This window comes from Rattus norvegicus, chromosome 8 (assembly GCF_021556685.1).
Source record: "Rattus norvegicus strain SHRSP/BbbUtx chromosome 8, alternate assembly SHRSP_T2T, whole genome shotgun sequence".
Lineage (NCBI taxonomy): Eukaryota > Metazoa > Chordata > Mammalia > Rodentia > Muridae > Rattus > Rattus norvegicus.
The window spans coordinates 128,556,384-128,577,898 of NC_141541.1; the positions used below are offsets into that span (position 1 = coordinate 128,556,384).

At 47.5% G+C, this 21,515-nt stretch overlaps 1 protein-coding gene across 7 annotated transcripts in view; it reads right to left on the bottom strand.

Moving 5' to 3' along the window:
- Ulk4 (unc-51 like kinase 4) overlaps positions 1-21,515 on the bottom strand; it is a 305,588-nt gene that overhangs the window by 171,136 nt on the left and 112,937 nt on the right. For all 7 annotated transcript variants that reach the window (XM_087563005.1, XM_087563004.1, XM_087563001.1 and 4 more), the window contains 1 exon segment: positions 4,161-4,209. In XM_087563005.1, the coding sequence (XP_087419131.1) occupies positions 4,161-4,209 (49 nt within the window).

Sequence of the window (21,515 nt, forward strand, 5' to 3'; positions counted from 1 at the left end):
TCCTTACTGCTGAGCTACCCTTGCACCAGAAAACCCTTTTCAGGGCGAGTGCTCACCAAGGAAACAAAGTGCACTGTGGGTACAAGGAACTCTGGGAAGGAAGAACAAAGCTACAAGGTGCAAAGCCCATATACAGGCTTTAACCATAGACAGCTTTGGGCAGAGTGAAGAGAAGAGTCACCCAGAGGTCACTGTAGGCTGCCATGCTAGGAATCAAGGTGTGCTGCTGTCTTGTTGATGGGTCCCTCACCATCTTCTTACTGGGTCTTGTTCAGATCCCACCACCCATATGCCATGTGCCACATACATCATGCACATGCCACATGCCACACACATGCCACATGCCACATACATGCCACACACATACTACATACATACCACACACAAGCACATGCCACATGGCACATGCCACACACATGCCATGCACATGCCACACAGGCCCTCAGACTCAGATGTCAAACCACACAGAGGTATGTGCTGTTTTCTTAACTCCAGGAACAGGCCAATTGTAAAGTGCACAGGGAGTTTATCAGACAGAGAGAAAAACATCACAATTCAACTCAGAACCCTTACTCTTCACGTCTTCTCAGACTTGCATAGACAGAGACTTCTGTAACACATTTATGCAGAGGGAATAAATGTGAGATCAATTGTCTACAGCTGTGACACCCAGATCACCTGGTTGACAGCAACTGTGAGGGGCCACAGGTTTGGAAGGTTTGCTTCAGGTCAGAAACATCAGATGCAGATGTGTCCTTCACAGAACAGGGAGAGCTGGTGGGGAATCCCGAGAGGAAGGGGTGGGTCCACAGATTGCCACACACATAGCACTGGTTAGTGTGTGTGCTAATGAGGAGGACACAGGCTATTTGAATGAAGACAGACAGAAGCACAGTAGGAATTGACCTCATATAAGTAGCTGCTGTCCCTTGTTTATTCTTCACTCAACAGCCGCACATCCTCTCTAAATAATCCCACTGGCTGACAAGATGGCTCCGTGGGTGAAGGTACTTTCAGTCAAGCCTAATGACTCCAGTTTGGTCCCCAGAACCAACATGATGGAAAGCTGTCATCTGACTTCCACACACATGTTGTGGCATGTAGGTCCCCCCACCAACAAGTAAATATGAAAGTTACAAATAATATCCAACAAGAAACCTAAACACTGAATATCCTCTTGGATTCAGAGCATCACACTAGCAGTGGTTCAGGGCGTAGGACTCAGTTCCTGGTGTGAAGAGCAGGTTTCACCCTCACTCCCTGTGGGAAAGAGGGCGGGACAGCCAGGCTTTAATAGTGGTGTGAGCATTAACTAAATGCTCACCGCTGCTGATCATGAAGGTGCAGCACAACACCTGCCAGAAAGAATTTCCTGCTGGAATTTTAGACATGGAGATGGCCGGGACGGCCACAACAAGTATCTATTACTCTGCTAACTGAACGGACAGAGCAACAAGTATCTATTCTCTGCTAACTGAACGGACAGAGCAACAAGTATCTATTACTCTGCTAACTGAACGGACAGAGCAACAAGTATCTATTACTCTGCTAACTGAACAGACAGAACAACGAGTATCTATTACTCTGCTAACTGAACGGACAGAACAACGAGTATCTATTACTCTGCTAACCAAACGCAGTAGTGAGGTGCCCTTTAGATTCCTCTCTCTGCTCACAAGTTTGTGCCTCTCTCAGACCTTGTTGGAGAAGTTCCTTTGCACACTGAATGGTGGTTAAAGCAGCAACCCAGAACTGTCAAAGAATATCTGTGGATCCTTCAGATGCAAAGGAACATGTCTATCGTGGCCCCTGCCCCCAAGCCTCAGAGACCATCATGGAGGAGGGGCTTAAAGGAAAGGGGTGGGGAACCTGGTGTAGGTGGTTTCAGAACACACAAAGCCACTGTGCTCACTAACTCACTAGGGGTCGCCTGCACAAGATGTGTGCAAGAGTCAGCCAGCCAGCACTGCAGCATGGGCAGGAAGGAGCTAGCTGCAGGAAGAGGAAGTAGGAGTTCCCAGAAGGCTCCTCGTTGATTGGCCACGCCCCCGTGAATGGTCCCAAACCCAGGAGCATATGGCCAGTGTGAATTGCGCTCTGGGGATTCTTGAGAAAAACAGAAACAAAAAGGTGAAGTTGGGAGAGGGTGGGGATTGGGAGGTGAGGATAGGCGCAGTTAGGGGTGAGTAAGATCACCATGTGTCATATACACGTATGGTATTCTCAAAGAAAAAGCACTATTATTTTTAAAGGAATGGGCAGTTTGCTTTCACGGCCCCCAGTTTTGATCCAGAATGTATCCTCACACACATATTAATACAAGACTCTCACACACACTTGCATATAAGAGTGGAACTCAGGTGATGCTCTTGCCACCGCCCCCATGCCGTCTGCAGCATAGACCCCTCCACCATGTTGGCTGGGGAAGCCAACCCTGTTGCCCTCCCAGGCTCCCTTTGAGGACAGATGTCCATGTTTTCAAATGTTGAACAAGTGAGGCTTTCCCCCACAGCATACAGTTCCATGGAGGATGAGAACTTTTTTTTCAGTCAGCAAGGGAACTGAGCCACCCGTAGCAGGGACCCACCGTCATCACAGCATCTGCCAGGAAGATCTGCCTAGCTCTGGAGCCTCTGTGTCACTGCCCTCTTTAGACACCAAATGTGGCTCCAGAACCCTTTGCTTTCTACACTGTGACTAGCTTTTATGGCCCAACTCAGCAGTTTTCTGCCTCCACTGTCGTCCAAAGCAAGACCAATTCAAGTCTGTAACAAGCAGCAAGCAAGGGATGCCTGTGCTCTGAGGGTGGAGAGATGCCGACCCAGTGACCCAGTGACCTGGTGACCTGGTTACCTAGGAAATGGACTCAAAGGAGGGGCATCTGTTTTTTCACAGTTCCAGGTTTTTATCTACAGTACCAGGAAATACCTGATAGAGAAGCTCTGCCCCGGTTGGCAGGACACAGACTCGGAGGCCAGGATGGTACGCACACTCCCATCGCACCCCTCACACCTCCCAAGGTCTTTCCAAGCTTAAATCCATCCTCGGATTACACTATCTATTGTGCCACTGGCCCCATGGCCTACTTGTGTCTGGAAACGGACACACTCAGAGGTGGCTTCGATGACTCAGCCCAAGCAGGTTGCCAAGCAACAGTAGCATTTGCAGAGGCATGCACAGGGCTGTGGCAAGCCAAACAAGCCCCACTCAGCAGCTTCAAGGCATATCTTCCTCGCCCTCTTCTCTCTTCCTCCCAACACCACCTCTAGACCCCCTTCCCGCACTCTGAGCAATTCCTCTAACCTGGACCCCACACTCACCATGTGGTTCTTGACATCTGGCCCACAGCTGTGCTTGATAACACGCCTAGGAGGTGGAGCATCCCCATCTCCCCTCCCTCCTCCTGGGTGGCTCCACAAAGCCTGCTCCTTGCCTTCCCACCTCTGTCCTGTGGGGTCACAGCAAGACCCTGCACAAGCCTTTGCCTTCAGAACAGTGAGACGCGGCCATCAACTCTTTGTACACAGTATGTGGTGTTTGCTTTGGCATCAGAGATAGACACCTCCAAGGAAACCCAGCTCTCCACCAACACTGGAGCTAGGGTCTGAGGCACAGTTGGTTGGCCTTTGCTTTTCCACACAGGCACAGTTTGAAATGAATAAGGGAAGCTCCCTCCATCACCTGAGTTCTGCAGGTTAGGGTGCTAGGAAGAAGGGAACTTTTCTGTGGCTGGCGGCACTCCCGTACTCTGAGCTGCAACTCGACTCTCAGGTTACCAGAATCTGAGGGGGAGATTTTCACAGGCAAAGAAAGCCAGTGCTGAGATCCACATTTCATTCTCCTCACACAGGAGCCACAGATCGAAGATGTGGTTTGATGGGCAGTGTTTGTTTAAGATGCCTGTCCTTGGTTGGGGAAAGGAAGCTAAGCTGTTCTGAGTTCTGAGGAAGACGACTGTGTGATGGCTGATCTGGAGCCTACTGACGTTCATGCTGAAGAGAAGGTTTGCACACAAGTGCTGCAGGAAGGAAGGAGAGGAAGGAGGGAGGGAGGGAGGGAGGGAGGGAGGGAGGGAGGGAGGGAGGGAGGGACAACCATACAGTTCACCCCAAAACCTGAAAGGCTCACTTGAATTCCAAAGGACGTGTTTGCAATCTTACCAGAATTACTTCGAAGATGAGCGGGACCAGTTTGCTTTCTGCCACAAGCCTGTAAGGGGAGGGAAAGGGGGTTAGCACCAGTATGATGATATGAATTTAAACTGCTACCCTAATAGGGTGGAACAAAGCCCCCATGTCTAACTGTGTAATCTCTGCTGGAGAAAGCCTAACTGGATACACGCAACTCCAGCAATTAAACATAAATACGAGACATCTTCACAGTGATCAGCTCAGCCTAACTGATATTTAAATGTGAAAATTAATTAAAATTCTCGATTATTGTAAAGACAACCAACCAAGGTAATGCTGGGTTAAACGCTGTAACCAGTGCACACTGCACACAGAACCACTGGCGTGCGATGCTGTCACGTTCTTATCTCTGTCTCATTAGCTTCTTCCCGGCATAAATAAATTAATGCGCAATGAATTTTAATGGCCTTTAATTTTTAAAAAATTGGACACCAATCACCCAGTCTACTCTAGGCACTTTCTTTCTTCAAATCTGGTTATAAATTATCATCAGTTATAACAGAATAATTATTTCATGAAACTTTAGAGAAAATCGCCCTGATGAAACCAGAATCTTCCAAGTAAGCTGGTTTTTATTACGCTTGATAATCTGGGGCTGGGGCACACCTCAGTGGGAGAAATTTTACCCCAGTGCCACAAAAAGTAACTTGAAGGACAGCAAGACAAACAGCAGCAGCCCAGAGTAAATACCAGGCCTGCACAGCCCCTCTGTCTCTATGGCAACCACAGCTGAGCTGCAGTGGTGTGAAGGCAGCTGTAAGAATGCCGAGGCAGACAGGCACGGCTCTGTACCAATAAAACTTTATTCTCCAAATGGATTTGGTTAACAGTGACCACATTTGGCTGCCGGAGAGATGGTTCCGTGGTGAAGAGCACACACTACTGAGGCAGAGGAGGCAGGCTCAGTTCTCAGCACCTACACTGGGCGGCTCACAACGATCTTTAGCTCCAACTTCAGGAGATTCCATCCCCTTTCTGGCCTCTGCAGCATCTCTGCACATACGCACGTTTTCTCTCTCTTTCACGCGCACACACACATGTGCACACACACACACACACACACTTCTGAAAATATTAGAAATAAATCTCAAGGAAGCATGATCTTTTAAAGTATCTTGTTAGAATCGATTTTGCAGGATAAGACAAGCACATTGCCTCTGTTGTAGATGTGCGCTCTGTTGTCTGCGTCACTGATAACACTGTGCAGACAGAAACAGGGCTGTAGCATGGGCCTCCCAGGAGCTTGTCTGTCTGTGATAACACACAGATAAAAGAGGGCATCACAGTGCTCACAGGCACTGCAAAGGGAATGGGAGATGTGGGTTTCCCAGGCGGAAACACAGAAGTGAGGATGGCCGCCATTCCCCACAAGGTGTCTGCAGTCCTGAGCCACAGCAGCCTGAGAGCCCTTCAGAGAACAGGAGCACAGAAGTGTGGCCTTGGCATGTGACAGCGTGCCAGTCAGCGAAGGAAAGGACAGAAGCTGTCACTGGGGATGATGCTCACTGGTTGTTGTTCTAAATAAAATGAAGCAGGTACAGAAACACTCCAGGAGGCTGATATGGTGATGCGCGACACACAAACATACACACACACACACACACACACACACACACACACACACACACACCCAGCTCTGGGGAGACTGAGGCGGGAGGCTCATAAGGTCCAGGCTACCCTGATCCACGTGGTGAATTCAAGGCCAGCCTGAGCTACAGAGAAAGATGCCATATTCAATAGAGAAAAGACCAGGAGATGACACTTAAACATGGACTCTAAATGAGTCAAAAGCAAAGGCAGAGAGGGCAGGGCCAGGTTAGCCAAGCACTTTGTGGTTGGTTGGAGAGTCACAGGCCCTAGAGGGGCTATTCTCACTGGTTTGCTAAGTGGCCTTCTAGAGCTCTCTGTGTTTATACCCGCTGAGTGCTGAGTGCTGCTCCCGGTCTGGGCAGCCCCCACGGTGGGCAGCCACTGATGCAGATTCACCACTACTCAGCGGCTGAGGAGTGACTGCTGAGGCCATGCTCTGAATGGACATCTATGTCAAAGGCCCCAAACTCAGGGAAAATAGCAGACAAGGCGGGTGGGACGGGTAAGAAGAGGAGCACGGGTGGAACCCTGTGAAACGTCAGTTGTGCCTGGGTCTATACACTTATGAATCCACTGCAGCCGTGGTTATCAGCATAAGGCCAAGCCAGGTCAACTTCCAGTGTGGGCTGGGGAGAGGCTCGCGAGGCTCCTCCCCTGGGCCGAGGCACTAGCAGCAAGTGAGACCTGCCTGCTGGGGAGGAGGCTCCCCTTATCTGTCCAGTGTGGCTACTGGAAGGTTGCCATGCTTGGGTAGACAACCCCCAGAACCGGGGCATGCAGCACTGATCAGAACCCGTGTACTCCACAGAACAAGAAGAGAATGTAAGGTGACTGGGGTGGGGACAGAAGGGGGAAGGGGGACAAGAGTGGCTGTGACCAGGATACACTACAAACGTGCCAAGTGCCATACCAAAGCAAAACAAACAAAATGCAAACAAGAACAACAAATCTCAAAGTAAAAAAGTGTCTAAAATGAATCCCTCCTCCCCTAAGTTGCCTCTGTCATGGGGCTGTGTCAACGATGAGAGCAGAAGCAAAATACATGAAGTAAAGGCCTGGACCTACAAACCAACTTCTCCCAGCAGGGACACATCCTCCCCAAGGGTCTCCTCTACCTACATCTCTGTGTGTGTTCCTGTCTCTCTCTGTCTCTCTCTGTCTCTCTATCTCTGTCTCTTCGTCTCCCTCCCTCCCTTCCCCGCTCCCTCTCTCTTTCTCTCTGGCATCTGCACTGTCACCTACTTCAGTCTCTCCCCTTGAGTGGAAACAGGAAGTGATTGCTTTGACCCATGAAGTGTCATGGGACTGATAATCTACACTTTCTGCTTCTGTTCATGTGTTTTTCAGGATGTCTTTATAACGATGTCACTGTCGTGCTATTTTAGGGAAAAACATGTAACTACTTTAAACGCAGTTACATAAAACAACCATTTTCCAAAATCTGCAGGCTCTGTGGGCCAAATGTTTGGTCTTGCCTTTGGCCCCCAGTGATTGAGGTCACAGTTGGGAAGACAGAGGATGGGGTATCTTGGAGAGTTGAAGGTGTGGGAAGGAGCCCCATTCACATGCCTTTGTACCTGGGGCAATTAGAAAACCTCTTGGTTGATTCTGTTTGCTGGGGCATCTACCACTGTCCCCTCCACATCTCCTGGGCATTCCCAGCATGAATGTCCAATGTCCAGGCAGTGAGCCTGGGTGAGGAGTGTTCAAAGGGAATCAATGGATATCAGATGGACTCATCACAGACTGGGAGTGGTATGGTTATGTTACACTGGACTCCAAGTAGGAAATGTCTATGTTGCCGTCTTTGTAGAACACAAGCATCTATGGTATCTGTCTGTGACAAGTAGAGAAAGTCCTCAGTTGAGTAGCAGCAGTTCAGAGAAACAGAGATGGATGGCCCATGAGGAACTGTGGTCACACAGCAGCTTGTCACCCACTAACAGCTTACAGACATCCAGCTAAGGGCTCAATGCTCTTCAGATGTGTAGTTGGCTATGCATGCTTGGGGCAACCTCTCAGAGGACCATGAAGCCAGAATCAGAGTGTGCCAGGAAGCGCTCTAGTCTAGAGGCTGAGTACAGGAGAGACCATTTCTAATCTTCGCACTATTTGCAGAGGTCAGATCTCTACAGGAGGATTCAGGTTCCCATTCGATTGCTGGCTACCAGCTAAAGACCCATTCAGCTCCTACTATAACTGAGGTTTAATTTAGGGTTAGGGTCTGGGCCTAAACTCTTCCAAAAGGTTCACCCATCCCTCCCGTATATGTCAACCAAAGAGATACTAGTGGAAAGCAAGAAAGGTGATTTAATCAATATGGCTGCATTGGGATCTAGAGACTCCCTCATCCATCGTCAGGGTCCTGACACAGACCTGGGTTTAAACAGACGGCAAGCCGTATGCAGAGCTAAGCAGTCCTAGTCAGGTGTGGCCCCACATGTCATCTCTCTCTGGGTTCTGTCCCTCCTGCCTGGTGGTCTAGCAAGTGGCTGAACTGTGTGTGATCTCATGCTGGACATGGGTTCAAGTCTGTGTTCTTGCTACTGCCAGGGCTCAGTCTTTCCCTTCCCTGGCATGAGATCCCTGGGTCCTACTGTCCCCAAAGTCTGTCAACACAAAGATCTGTCTAGAGACATCTTCCAAAATTTACCCCACAGTCCTTGCCATGTGGTCCCCTCCATCTCCAAAGTGAGTAAAGAATGCATCATCCCTGTGCGTCCAGTCCTACAAGCTCTGCATCACTGACATCATCCCGGTGCATCCAGTCCTCTACAAGCTCTGCATCTCACTGGTACCCTAACCCTGAGCTCTAGACCACATTAGAAGGGCCTGTATGCTGGGGCCTTCTCTACATTTTAAGGTCATCTTAATTATACCTGCAATAACCCTAAAACATAGCATTGAATTAATGTGGAAGTGGCAAATGGATGTGGGGGTTGGGAGAGTCTTCCAGGGACTGGGACACTCCAGGCCTGTTCTGGAGTGCTATGGGCCCCAGACCTAACCTCGTCCCACCTCAGTTACACCACACCTCTGCCTCCTCTTAAAAGAACAATGCCAAGATCATCCATCCTCTGGAGAAGTTCATCTTCTGCTTCTAGTCCATCTGTGCACACTGAGCTGGGGGTGCACACACTGAGCTGGGGGTGCACACGCTGAGCTGAAGGTGCACACACTTAACTGGGGGTGCACACGCTGAACTGGGGGTGCACACACTGAGCTGGGGGTGCACACACTGAGCTGGGGGTGCACACGCTGAGCTGAAGGTGCACACACTTAACTGGGGGTGCACACACTTAGCTGGGGGTGCACACACTGAGTTGGGGGTGCACACACTGAGCTGAGGGTGCACACACTGAGCTGAGGGTGCACACACTGAACTGGGGGTGCACACACTGAACTGGGGGTGCGCACACTGAACTGGGGGTGCGCACGCTGAGCTGAGGGTGCGCATGCTGAGCTGGGGGTGCACACACTGGGCTGGGGGTGCACACACTAGGCTGGGGGTACACACAGAGTTGGTGGTGCACACCCAGCTGGGGGCACACTTGCTTAGCCCCCCAACAATGCTGGTTGGGAGCCTTAGATTTTATATTTATTTGACTTAAGGAGCAGCTGACTATAAACAAAGCTTTTTGTCTATATAATTTACCAGTCTAGTGGGCCAGTGACAGTCATTTTAAATTAAAAATCTCCAACATCAAGCTGCAGTTCAGATTATTTGTTCAGTGAGTCAGCTTCAAAATTAAATGGCTTTCTAATGTTTAGTTACAGGATGATGTGTCATCTGTCCCCAAAGCAAGGATGTCTGTGGTGTTTCTCCTCCAAACATCTGCTCCCCTGCCATGCTTCCTAATGCACTTCAGAGGACTGCAGGCTCTCACTAAGGAGAGTGTGTGTGTGCATGTGTGCACGGGGGATGTGTGTGTGCATGCATGTGTGCATGGGGGATGTGTGTGTGCAGAGGACTGAAGGGTCTCACCAAGAAGAGAGAGAGAGAGAGAGAGAGAGAGAGCGTGAGAGCGCGTGAGAGTGCACATTGGTGATGCATGTGTGCAGAAGACTGCAGGATCTCACCAAGAAGTATATGTGTGTGTGCGCACATGCATGCACGCACTCACATGTATGTGGGGGGCATGTGTATGTAAGTGTATATGTGTGTGTATGTAGATGTGTGTAATATATTTTTCACATACATACACAAAGATGTCAGGGTTGAAATTCCCACAATTTTAACACACGTTTATCTTGCAAAAACCCAAAGAATTCTGTCCAAGCAGACCACTTTTTCCCTGAGGAAATTCCTACCCCAGTGGATACAAACACATAGACATGACTTGCTCAGGCCAATAGGCTTGACTGCTCCACTCTCTGAGAAAGCCTTAGAACTAAGTTACAGTATCAGTCTATAGGGGAATACCCTGTTTACACAGAACTCTTGCATTACCCAAACAGTCATAGAAAGGGTAACAATATTCACAACAGAATGTCTGGTCAGGTTAAAGTGTCTTCAGTGTCTTCCAATAGGAAAGACACTTGAGGGGAAAAGAAATTCTGTTAACAACCCAGTAACACAGTCCTGAACCACATCTGCTTAGTGATGAGACCACAGGCTGGGTCTCTCATCACACACACTGAGTGAGAAAAGGAAGCTGCAGACAAGACGGCAGTGTTCGTTCTCTCTCTCTCTCTCTCTCTCTCTCTCTCTCTCTCTCTCTCTCTCTCTCTCTCTCTCCCTGGTTCAGTTACTTCATGAAATGTAGGTTGTGGTCAGGTAAGTGCTTCTGCCTTTTCTCACCATCCATTCGAGCATGGATCTCATGCCTACCATGTACGGTGCACAAGGATGAGAGAGAGGAAAGAGGGGGAGGGGGAGGGGAGGGGGAGGGGGGCTGACAACTGCGAGCGCTAGGGAAGGAACCGGAGTGAGCAGAGTGAGGACCTTAAACAGCAGCCAACTGTGACAGCAGTGCTGGAAAGCACCGAGTCCTTTGCTCGTCAGAGAAGAAACTGAGGCACAGACATGTAATGGGGTGAAGAGAAATGACACGAAAGCAGACTGCAGCTAGAAAGAGAGGTGGAAGGTATGGACAGCATGGGGGAGGGGTGACATGTGGGTGGCACGTGGGTGACATGGGGGTCCTTGTGCTCACAGACAGGAACGGAGTTAAAATACGGCTAAAATACGTGTTCATGGATCTGGAAGGACAGCTCAGTGGTTAAGCCTGCACTGAGCTTGCACAGGTCTTAGGTTCTATTCCTAGCACCAATACTGGTTGACTCACCACTGCCTGTGATTCCAGCACCAGGGGCTCCAGTGCCCTCTTCTGAGGGTGCTACATTCACACAGTGAATGTAAACTCATGTAAACATGCACTCGTGTGGGCACACATGCGTACACACACACACACACACACACACGTACACACACACACACACACACACACAGAGGTGAGGAGGTCAGGCTCGAGGGTGAGCCAGGCTGCTGAACTTGGCCTTCATTTGCCTCAGGATGGGCAGGGATGCCCCCACTGGCCAAGCTCCATACCAGCAGCCTGCATTCGTGTGGCCCATTGGCTGGAAACAGTTGTTAGGCTTTTTAAAGGACTAAAGGAAATCAAAACATGACTGTGTTTTAATGTATGAAAATTACATGAAATTCAATTTTCGGTTTCTATGGGTAAACACTGCAGTGAAGCCCGGCCTGCTGTGCAGGACACCCCACACTGTAGACCTGAGGGTCACAGCAGAGGACACAGTCAGCATGCAGCGAGGCCTGTGAGGTGTGAGATTAGGAAGCCTGCTGTTGGTCACCTCCCCCTACCTTTACATTGATGGTGAGAATGGCAGACAACCTTGACTGTTCTCAGGAGGGTTAAAATCGGGGCTAGGACACAGCTCAGCAGAAGCCCTTGCCTAGCATGTGCACGACCCACATGGTCTCACCACTACCACAAGGACGGAAAAGAGCTCCAAAGTCAAAGCAAGGGTCCACAGGACCAGGTGAGCAGAGTCTCATTAAAGATGAGCTGTCAACAGACCTCGGAACACAAGGAGAGAGCCAAGGAGGGAGACTGCAACATGACACTGACAGATGTCGCATTGGTCACCACCAGAGCATGGTCACACAGCGAGCTACTCACTTATCCTAGAGAGCCAAGAGCCTGTGCTAGTCTTGAGAGAGAGAGAGAGAGAGAGAGAGAGAGAGAGAGAGAGAGAGAGAGAGAGAGAGAGAGAAACCAGAGAAGCAGGCAGGCATCTTTAATCCCTCACTGAGCCTGAAACAGCTCATCACCTCCGAGTCCTAAGACGAGTGGGAAGGGGAGCGAGTCTGAGCAAGTGGTGAGTTAAATTTGAGAGGACTGAGAGGGACATGGAGAACCCCACACCCCGCACATCCCAGCTGCCTTGAGAATCCAGTCAGTTCCTGGCATCACACTAGGTAATTCCATCGAGGAGAATCACTAGCAGCAACTATCTACAACAGACTCTTTTTAAAGCACTGACCATTGAACCTACACCTAGGCAAGCTTTCTCCCTATTATGCTGCACCTGCAGCCCTTACCTACGATGAGCCCTTGGGTGATTTCCTTGTAAATCACACACCAAATAAGCCATCCACTTCTGGCCCAGGGTAACTGCTCAGTGTTCACGTGACCTTGAAGTCACATCTCTGCTGGCAGAGAACAGTGGGGAAATATCACACGTGAAACTGCACTGCTGGTCAGACCAGTCCCCAGTGCAGGGAATCCGCCATGAGGTGGCATTGCTCTATTCTAATTGTGCTCACCCTGCAGGACCAGAGCTTAGGCAGGGAGACCCTGCCACCAACCTACTCATGTGCTTCTCGCCTCAGCTCTAATTCTTTCTCCACTGAGATTGAAAGCTTACGTTGGAACCTGAAGGCAAGCCTGGGGCCACACATGCCTTCATCTTCCTCTCTTCCCATCGATGATTACATCTGTCTCTCTGCTGGCCATCATATGTGTGTGTGTGTGTGTGTGTGTGTTGTGTGTTATGTGTGTGTCTATGAGTGTGTGCATGTGTTGTGTGTGAGTGTGTGTGTGAGTGTGTGTGTGTAAGTGTGTGTGTTGTGTTGTGTGTTGTGTGTGTCTATGAGTGTGTGTGCATGTGTTGTGTGTGTGTGTTGTGTGTTGTGTGTGTCTATGAGTGTGTGTGTTGTGTGTTGTGTGTGTGTCTATGAGTGTGTGCATGTGTTATGTGTGTTGTGTGTGTGAGTGTGTGTGAGTGTGTGTGTGTGAGTGTGTGTGTGTTGTGTTGTGTGTTGTGTGTGTCTATGAGTGTGTGTGTGAGTGTGTGTGTGTTGTGTTGTGTGTTGTGTGTGTGTCTATGAGTGTGTGTGCATGTGTTGTGTGTGTTGTGTGTGTGAGTGTGTTGTGTGTGTGTGAGTGTGTGTGTTGTATGTGTTGTGTGTGTTGTGTGTGTGAGTATGAGTGTGTGTGTTGTGTGTGTTGTGTGTGTTGTGTGTGTTGTGTGTGTTGTGTGTGTGAGTGTGTTGTGTGTGTGAGTGTGTGTGAGTGTGTGTGCATGTGTTGTGTGTGTTGTGTGTGTGTGTATGTGTGTTGTGTGTTGTATGTGTGTGAGTGTGTGTGTGAGTGTGTTGTGAGTGTGTGTGTTGTGTGTGTGTTAATACACTTCTAGGTGCTACGTGTGCATGAGGTCAGATGACAGCGTCTGAGAGATGGTTCTCTCCTTCCACCCTTTCCTCCCATCCATGTCTGACAGGGTATGTCTGGCAGGATCTTAGGTGAAGCCTGCTTCACTTCTAACCTGGTCTGTTCCTGGCTTTGGGAGTAGATGTGAAGAAAGCACATCATGATCTTGGAAGGTCCTTTCCTCTCTGACATGGGCTGAGCCCCAATTTGACAAAGTCAAAAAAATAAAGCATCCTTGTGCTTGTCTAAGTATTTTGTGTAAGGAATTCGAAGATAATCGTCTGTCAGAAGCCATCCAGGAAAGGTGATGGCAATCGAGTGAGTTTCCTGGAGATGGCCCCACCGTCTTGCATGGCTGTGATGGGTGCACTCTGAGACGAAAGGTCCTCAGAGACTTCATCCCAGGATTGCTTCTCTATGCCTTTCCTGCCACTATTACATAGGCTAACAACTCCTGGGCATCAGCCCACCCTAGTGGGCAGATCTTATATGAACTTTCATGTAATAATGCAGTTTAGACAAGTTGATGACTTCATAATTCCTGATAATGATATTATAGAATTCCTAAATTGATACAATTTCAAGGCCTGTATAGAATAAAAGCTGTAAACAGAATTCTGTAAAATTTTATGTGTTCATGGCTAATTGCACTAAGAAAAGAAAGCAGGCTTGGAACAAATTTCCAATCAAGGAAAACATTTCTCCTTGGTTAGCTGTGAGACCATTATCTGGTAACTAAAGGTCATAAACTGGGAATGGACAATTTATTGTAGGTACAAAGATAGAAAATAAAATATTGACTAATTTATATAAAACTTCAAATTAATAAGATACAAGACACGATTTGTCTCTTGACAAAAACCGTGCTAACTTGTGACATAAAAATTGTTGCTTTAAGCAATCTACAGATTCAATGCAATCCCCATCAAAATACCAATCTAATTCTTCAAAGAGTTAGACAGAACAATTTGCAAATGCATCTGGAATAACAAAAAACCCAGGATAGCTAAAGCTATCCTCAACAATAAAAGGACTTCAGGGGGAATCACTATCCCTGAACTCAAGCAGTATTACAGAGCAATAGTGATAAAAACTGCATGGTATTGGTACAGAGACAGACAGATAGACCAATGGAATAGAATTGAAGACCCAGAAATGAACCCACACACCTATGGTCACTTGATTTTTGACAAAGGAGCCAAAACCATCCAATGGAAAAAAGATAGCATTTTCAGCAAATGGTGCTGGTTCAACTGGAGGTCAACATGTAGAAGAATGCAGATCGATCCATGCTTATCACCCTGTACAAAGCTTAAGTCCAAGTGGATCAAGGACCTCCACATCAAACCAGACACACTCAAACTAATAGAAGAAAAACTAGGGAAGCATCTGGAACACATGGGCACTGGAAAAAATTTCCTGAACAAAACACCAATGGCTTACGCTCTAAGATCAAGAATCGACAAATGGGATCTCATAAAACTGCAAAGCTTCTGTAAGGCAAAGGACACTGTGGTTAGGACAAAACGGCAAGCAACAGATTGGGAAAAGATCTTTACCAATCCTACAACAGATAGAGGCCTTATATCCAAAATATACAAAGAACTCAAGAAGTTAGACCGCAGGGAAACAAATAACCCTATTAAAAATGGGGTTCAGAGCTAAACAAAGAATTCACAGCTGAGGAATGCCGAATGGCTGAGAAACACCTAAAGAAATGTTCAACATCTTTAGTCATAAGGGAAACGCAAATCAAAACAACCCTGAGATTTCACCTCACACCAGTGAGAATGGCTAAGATCAAAAACTCAGGTGATAGCAGATGCTGGCGAGGATGTGGAGAAAGAGGAACACTCCTCCATTGTTGGTGGGATTGCAGACTGGTACAACCATTCTGGAAATCAGTCTGGAGGTTCCTCAGAAAATTGGACATTGAACTGCCTGAGGATCCAGCTATACCTCTCTTGGGCATATACCCAAAAGATGCCTCAACATATAAAAGAGACACGTGCTCCACTATGTTCATCGCAGCCTTATTTATAATAGCCAGAAACTGGAAAGAACCCAGATGCCCTTCAACAGAGGAATGGATACAGAAAATGTGGTACATCTACACAATGGAATATTACTCAGCTATCAAAAACAACGAGTTTATGAGATTCGTAGGCAAATGGTTGGAACTGGAAAATATCATCCTGAGTGAGCTAACCCAATCACAGAAAGACATACATGGTATGCACTCATTGATAAGTGGCTATTAGCCCAAATGCTTGAATTACCCTAGATCCCTAGAACAAACAAAACTCAAGACGGATGATCAAAATGTGAATGCTTCACTCCTTCTTTAAATGAGGAAAAAGAATACCCTTGGCAGGGAAGGGAGAGGCAAAGATTAAAACAGAGACTGAAGGAACACCCATTCAGAGCCTGCCCCATATGTGGCCCATACATATACAGCCACACAATTAGACAAGATGGATGAAGCAAAGAAGTGCAGACCAACAGGAGCCGGATGTAGATCGCTCCTGAGAGACACAGCCAGAATACAGCAAATACAGAGGCGAATGCCAGCAGCAAACCACTGAACTGAGAATAGGTCCCCCGTTGAAGGAATCAGAGAAAGAACTGGAAGAGCTTGAAGGGGCTCGAGACCCCATATGTACAACAATGTCAAGCAACCAGAGCTTCCAGGGACTAAGCCACTACCTAAAGACTATACATGGACTGACCCTGGACTCTGACCCCATAGGTAGCAATGAATATCCTAGTAAGAGCACCAGTGGAAGGGGAAGCCCTGGGTCCTGCTAAGACTGAACCCCCAGTGAACTAGACTATGGGGGGGAGGGCGGCAATGGGGGGAGGGTTGGGAGGGGAACACCCATAAGGAAGGGGAGGGGGGAGGGGGATGTTTGCCCGGAAACCGGGAAAGGGAATAACACTCGAAATGTATATAAGAAATACTCAAGTTAATAAAAAAAAAATTGTTGCTTTAAAACGGCAACCAAGTGATTGGGAAATACCTTTACCAATCCTACAACTGATAGAGGGCTCATATCCAAAATATACAAAGAACTCATTAAGTTAGACTGCAAGGAGACAAATAACCCTATTAAAAAAATGGGGTTCAGAGCTAAACAAAGAATTCTCAACTGAGGAATGCCAAATGGCTGAGAAGAACCTAAAGAAATGTTCAACATCTTTAGTCATAAGGGAAATGCAAATCAAAACAACCCTGAGATTCTACCTCACACCAGTCAGAATGGCTAAGATCAAAAACTCCGGCGATAGCAGATGCTGGCGAGGATGTGGAGAAAAAGGAACACTCCTCCATTGATGGGATTACAGACTGGTAGAACCATTCTGGAAATCAGTCTGGAGGTTCCTCAGAAAATTGGACATTGAAGTACCTGAGGACCCAGCTATACCTCTCTTGGGCATATACCCAAAAGATGCCCCAACATATAACAAAGACACATGCTCCACTATGTTCATAGCAGCCTTATTTATAATAGCCAGAAGCTAGAAAGAACCCAGATGCCCTTCAACAGAGGAATGGATACAGAAAATGTGATACATCTACACAATGGAATACTACTCAGCTATCAAAAACAATGACTTTATGAAATTCATAGGCAAATGGATGGAACTGGAAAATATCATCCTGAGTGAGGTAACCCAATCACAGAAAAACACACATATGATATGCACTCACTGATAAGTGGATATTAGCCCAAATGCTCGAATTACCCTAAAGGCAAAGAACACATGAAACTCAAGAAGGATGACCAAAATGCGAATGCTTCACTCCTTCTTTAAAAGGGGAACAAGAATACCCTTGGGAGGGGATAGGGAGGCAAAGTTTAGAACAGAGACTGAAGGAACACCCATTCAGAGCCTGCCCTACATGTGGCCCATACATATACAGCCACCAAACTAGATAAGATGGATGAAGCAAAGAAGTGCAGGCTGACAGGAACCAGATGTAGATCTCTCCTGAGAGACACAGCTAGAATACGGCAAATACATAGGTGAATGCTAGCTGCAAACCACGGAACTGAGAACTGGACCCCTGTTGAAGGATTCAGAGAAAGGACTGACAGAGCTTAAAGGGGCTTGAGACCCCATATGAACAACAATGTCAACCAATCAGAGCTTCCAGGGACTAAGCTACTACCCAAAGACCATACATGGTCTGACCCTGGGCTCCAACTGTATAGGTAGCAATGAATAATCTAGTAAGGGCACCAGTGGAAGGGGAGCCCTTGGTCCTGCCAAGACTGACTCCCCAGTGAAGGGGGAGGGTGGTAATGGGGGAGGGAGGATGGGGAGGGGAACACCCATGTAGAAGGGGAGGGGGCGGGGCTAGGGGGATGTTGGCCTAGAAACCGGGAAAGGGAATAACAATTGAAATGTAAATAAGAAATACCCAATTTAATAAAGATGGAGAAAAAAATTGTTGCTTTAAACTTATAATGAACTTACGGAGCTAGTGACGTTTAGTCAGGATGATGAATGTTTAGTCAGGTACTAATCTTAATGGAAAGACTTGTAAACAATTCTCGTAACTCCTTAAACCTTATTGATCTATGAAGTAAGAGTGCTGAGAAAACAATGTGCTTAATTATCTGGTTGTAAAAGTTCTATCTAATAGCTGTATGAGGTAACTCTTTAGAGAACTGAGAACAGCAATAAAGATTGTTGGATTTTTTTTTTATTTTTTTATTTATTTATTTTTTTTGCTTCTTCCAGAGTGTGTGTTTTCTCTACGTGCATGACTTTCTTCCTTTCCCTTTTTCTCTGGCTCACAAAGAGTTAAGAAACTCTGAAGAGGTGCCCACTAGTCAAAGAGAAAACAGTCCAAGCAACATACTTCTTTTCTTACTGCTATCCCCTGCTGCTATCAGCAGGAGTTAATTGCCAGAAACCAGCAGGTTTTAACCACAAAATAGCAGGAGAGAGTTAAATTGCCAGAGGCTATCAGCTTCCAGGCCCCCAAGACATTAAGAGAGAGTTACAAAGACAGAGACCATGGGTCTTAGGCCTTTGTCCACTGCTGTGGCCTGCCTTAGTACATGAATGTTGGGGCTGGCCCCCAGCAATTGTTTCCTATACTCAGGACAAACTTAAATTTGTTAAGCACCCACAGGTTGACAGGCCTTGGGAAACATTAGAAGTTCATGCCCTAAGCAGGGACAGCAAGGAAGCCTGTGAACCAGTTGTCAACACAACACATCAAAACATCACAAAGCCCAGTCCTACTAAGATACTAACTGTCTGCGCTAACATTCTGTGACCATGAGGTAAACCCTTAGGGGTGTGCAGACCCCTAGATTCCACCACCAAAGGCTACCAGCGTCTGGAGGTGAGATCTTCCACCTCACATGCCACTCGACCTTTCCACCAGTGTATGTGAAAGGTCCCTTGACTTATGACAGACAGTTCTTGTTCTGCCTCCATGTGAAACTGCTGACAGGGTTACCACATTGGAACTTGGTCTTTGGGGGGATTATCTAACCCCTGGTTCTGGCCATGGTTGCTCAGATTTGGTTCCAGAATAAATAATTTCTTATCATCCATGTATCATTCTATGTAAGCCTAGAGGCCACCTGGCTCTAATGCAGGAGAATCTCAATCCAGGCAGAGGCTAGCCTGGGCTACATAGGGAGACTCCATCTCAAAGAAACTAAGGCTTCTTGAAGCCCTGTTTCCCGCACTGGTGAGAATTTTGCCAACAGCTTTCTTTTCCATCTTTGGTAGCTGCTGACTAGAAGTGAATAAGTCAGTCAAAGAAGGAGGTCAGCTGGAGACGGCCAACATGGCCAGGGGGTTTCTGTGAACCTAAGAGCCTCCTGCCTCCGTGGGACCTACAGGCACACAGCACACTGATTCCTGTGGGCCTCATTTACAAGACCTCACGTTTTGTTTTTCTAAAGAGCGATTTTTATGAATGTTGCCATAAAATGAAGAGCCATTAACATTTTGAACAAACTGAAATGATATTTCTTCCTAGATTTAGAACATAACTGGACTCGATGCGATCCAAGAAAAGATTTGATTCTGCTGCAAAAGGACTCAGATTAAAATGCACCTTCTCTGCAGAGACTGAGAGCTGATAGGCGGAATGGTAGACACGCGATGTGAGCTCTGTTCTTTCAGATGGAGGGTTTGCTGTGACTGCTGCAGGGTCTGCTGCAAAGTCGAAAAGCAGGGAGTCAGCCCTCCTCTCAGCCCACTCAGGAGCACCTGACAGTCAAAAGAGCTAAGAGGTCCCTGTGGGTGGTGCCATCCCTGGGCCGTGATCCTGGGTTCTATAATAAAGCAGGCTGAGTAGGTCAGGAGCAGCAAGTCAGTAAGCAGCACCCCTCCATGGCCTCTGCATCAGCTCCTGCCTCCAGGTTCCTGCCCTGCCTGAGTTCCTGTTCTGACTTCTCCTGTGATGAACAGTGATGTGAAGTGTAAGCCACATAAACCCTCTCCTCCACAGGTTGCTTTTGGTCATGGTGTTGCCCTGGAATTCACAAAGCTCCACCTGCTTCTGCCTCCAGAATGCTGGGGCTCCTGATGCACACTACCACACCCAGCCGGCAATTTAGCTTTTATTTTTGTGAGGCACAGAGGATAAACACCAAAGAGATTCAATGTCATGAGTAGCTGGATGAGTGCTAAATAAAATGAAATTTAGTTTTCATTTTATTAGTCCAGCCAAGAAGCCACCAAGAGTCCAAATAAGAGCAGGTCTGCAGAGAGCAGCCAGGGGCTTGATAAGCAAAAAGATTTAGTTGTCAAGGAACCAGAGAATGATAATCTCAATATTTAAAGATCAACTACAATACAAAGCTATACTGCTTCACACACACACACACACACACACACACACACACACACCTCCCTACAGATATGTGTATATGTATAACTGACATAGGCATAACTGTCTGGGATGACCACACACCAAAATTCCAGTTCTCCAGCCGGGAGGACAGACTCGGACAGCAAGGGGATGCTGTGGCCAGAGAACCTGCGGCTTTACTGTTAGAATTTAAGACAGAGATTATATATTCTAATATTTATGTGTTCAGAGCAAACAACATGCTTCTAAAATTCAGTCTACTGGCTCCCGTTCTCAAATGCTTAAGGGGGAGAACCTACAAGAGTTACCTTCCAAGCCTAGATGTAATCATTTCCAAAGCAAGACCATTCTGAGGAGGCTCTTTATGGTCCTGCTTCTCTAGGGTGCGGGGATTCATCTGAACAGAAGAATTGGAGTCCAGAGCACAGGAGTGAGTTCAATTGTTCTTAAATAACAGGACAGAGCAGCAGATATCTGTCCAGGAGGATGCTGAGTCCGAGCACAGGCTGCAGGACAGGGAGAGACTCTGGTCATGGAAAAGAGGGCTGTGCATTCAGCTCCGTGCAGGAGCACTGGTCTGCCTTTATCAGCTCCATGCAGAAGCACTCGCCTGCCTTCATCTCAGCACAGAAGAAGAAAACAATGAACTGGCTAAAGCCCCATGACCTGGACAGACACAGCAATACCAGTCATGTCCTATATCCTTCAGTTGTTAATAAACACCATAACCAAAGCAACTCGGGTGGGAAAGGGTTAATTCACAGTCCTTCAAGGAGGGAAGCCAGGGCAGGAACATGAGCAGGAGTCCCACAGAAATGCCAACCACCCCCAACCCCCACTATACCCCCCACCCCTGCTGACTTGCTTGGCCACCTTGTACACAGCATAAGCCACCTGCTGGGAATGGCACCGCCCACAGTGGGCTGAGACCTCCCACATCAATTAGCAATCAACAAATGAGAGGCCAAACCTATTCCATCTTGGGACCAGCTTCCATCTTAAAGGAAAAGAGCTTGAGAACTTGACCTACAGCTGCACCCAAGTACCAAGAAGGACCCCATGGCTTGTCCTTGCCCACACCCCAGAGTCGTTCCTTAGCTACTTCCTAGCAACAGTCAATCAAACATTAGTCTGACTGTCTCAGACGTACTTTCAGACTGTGATTGTTCACAGTCTTGCCTTAGGACACCCGCCTGTCGACTTACAATA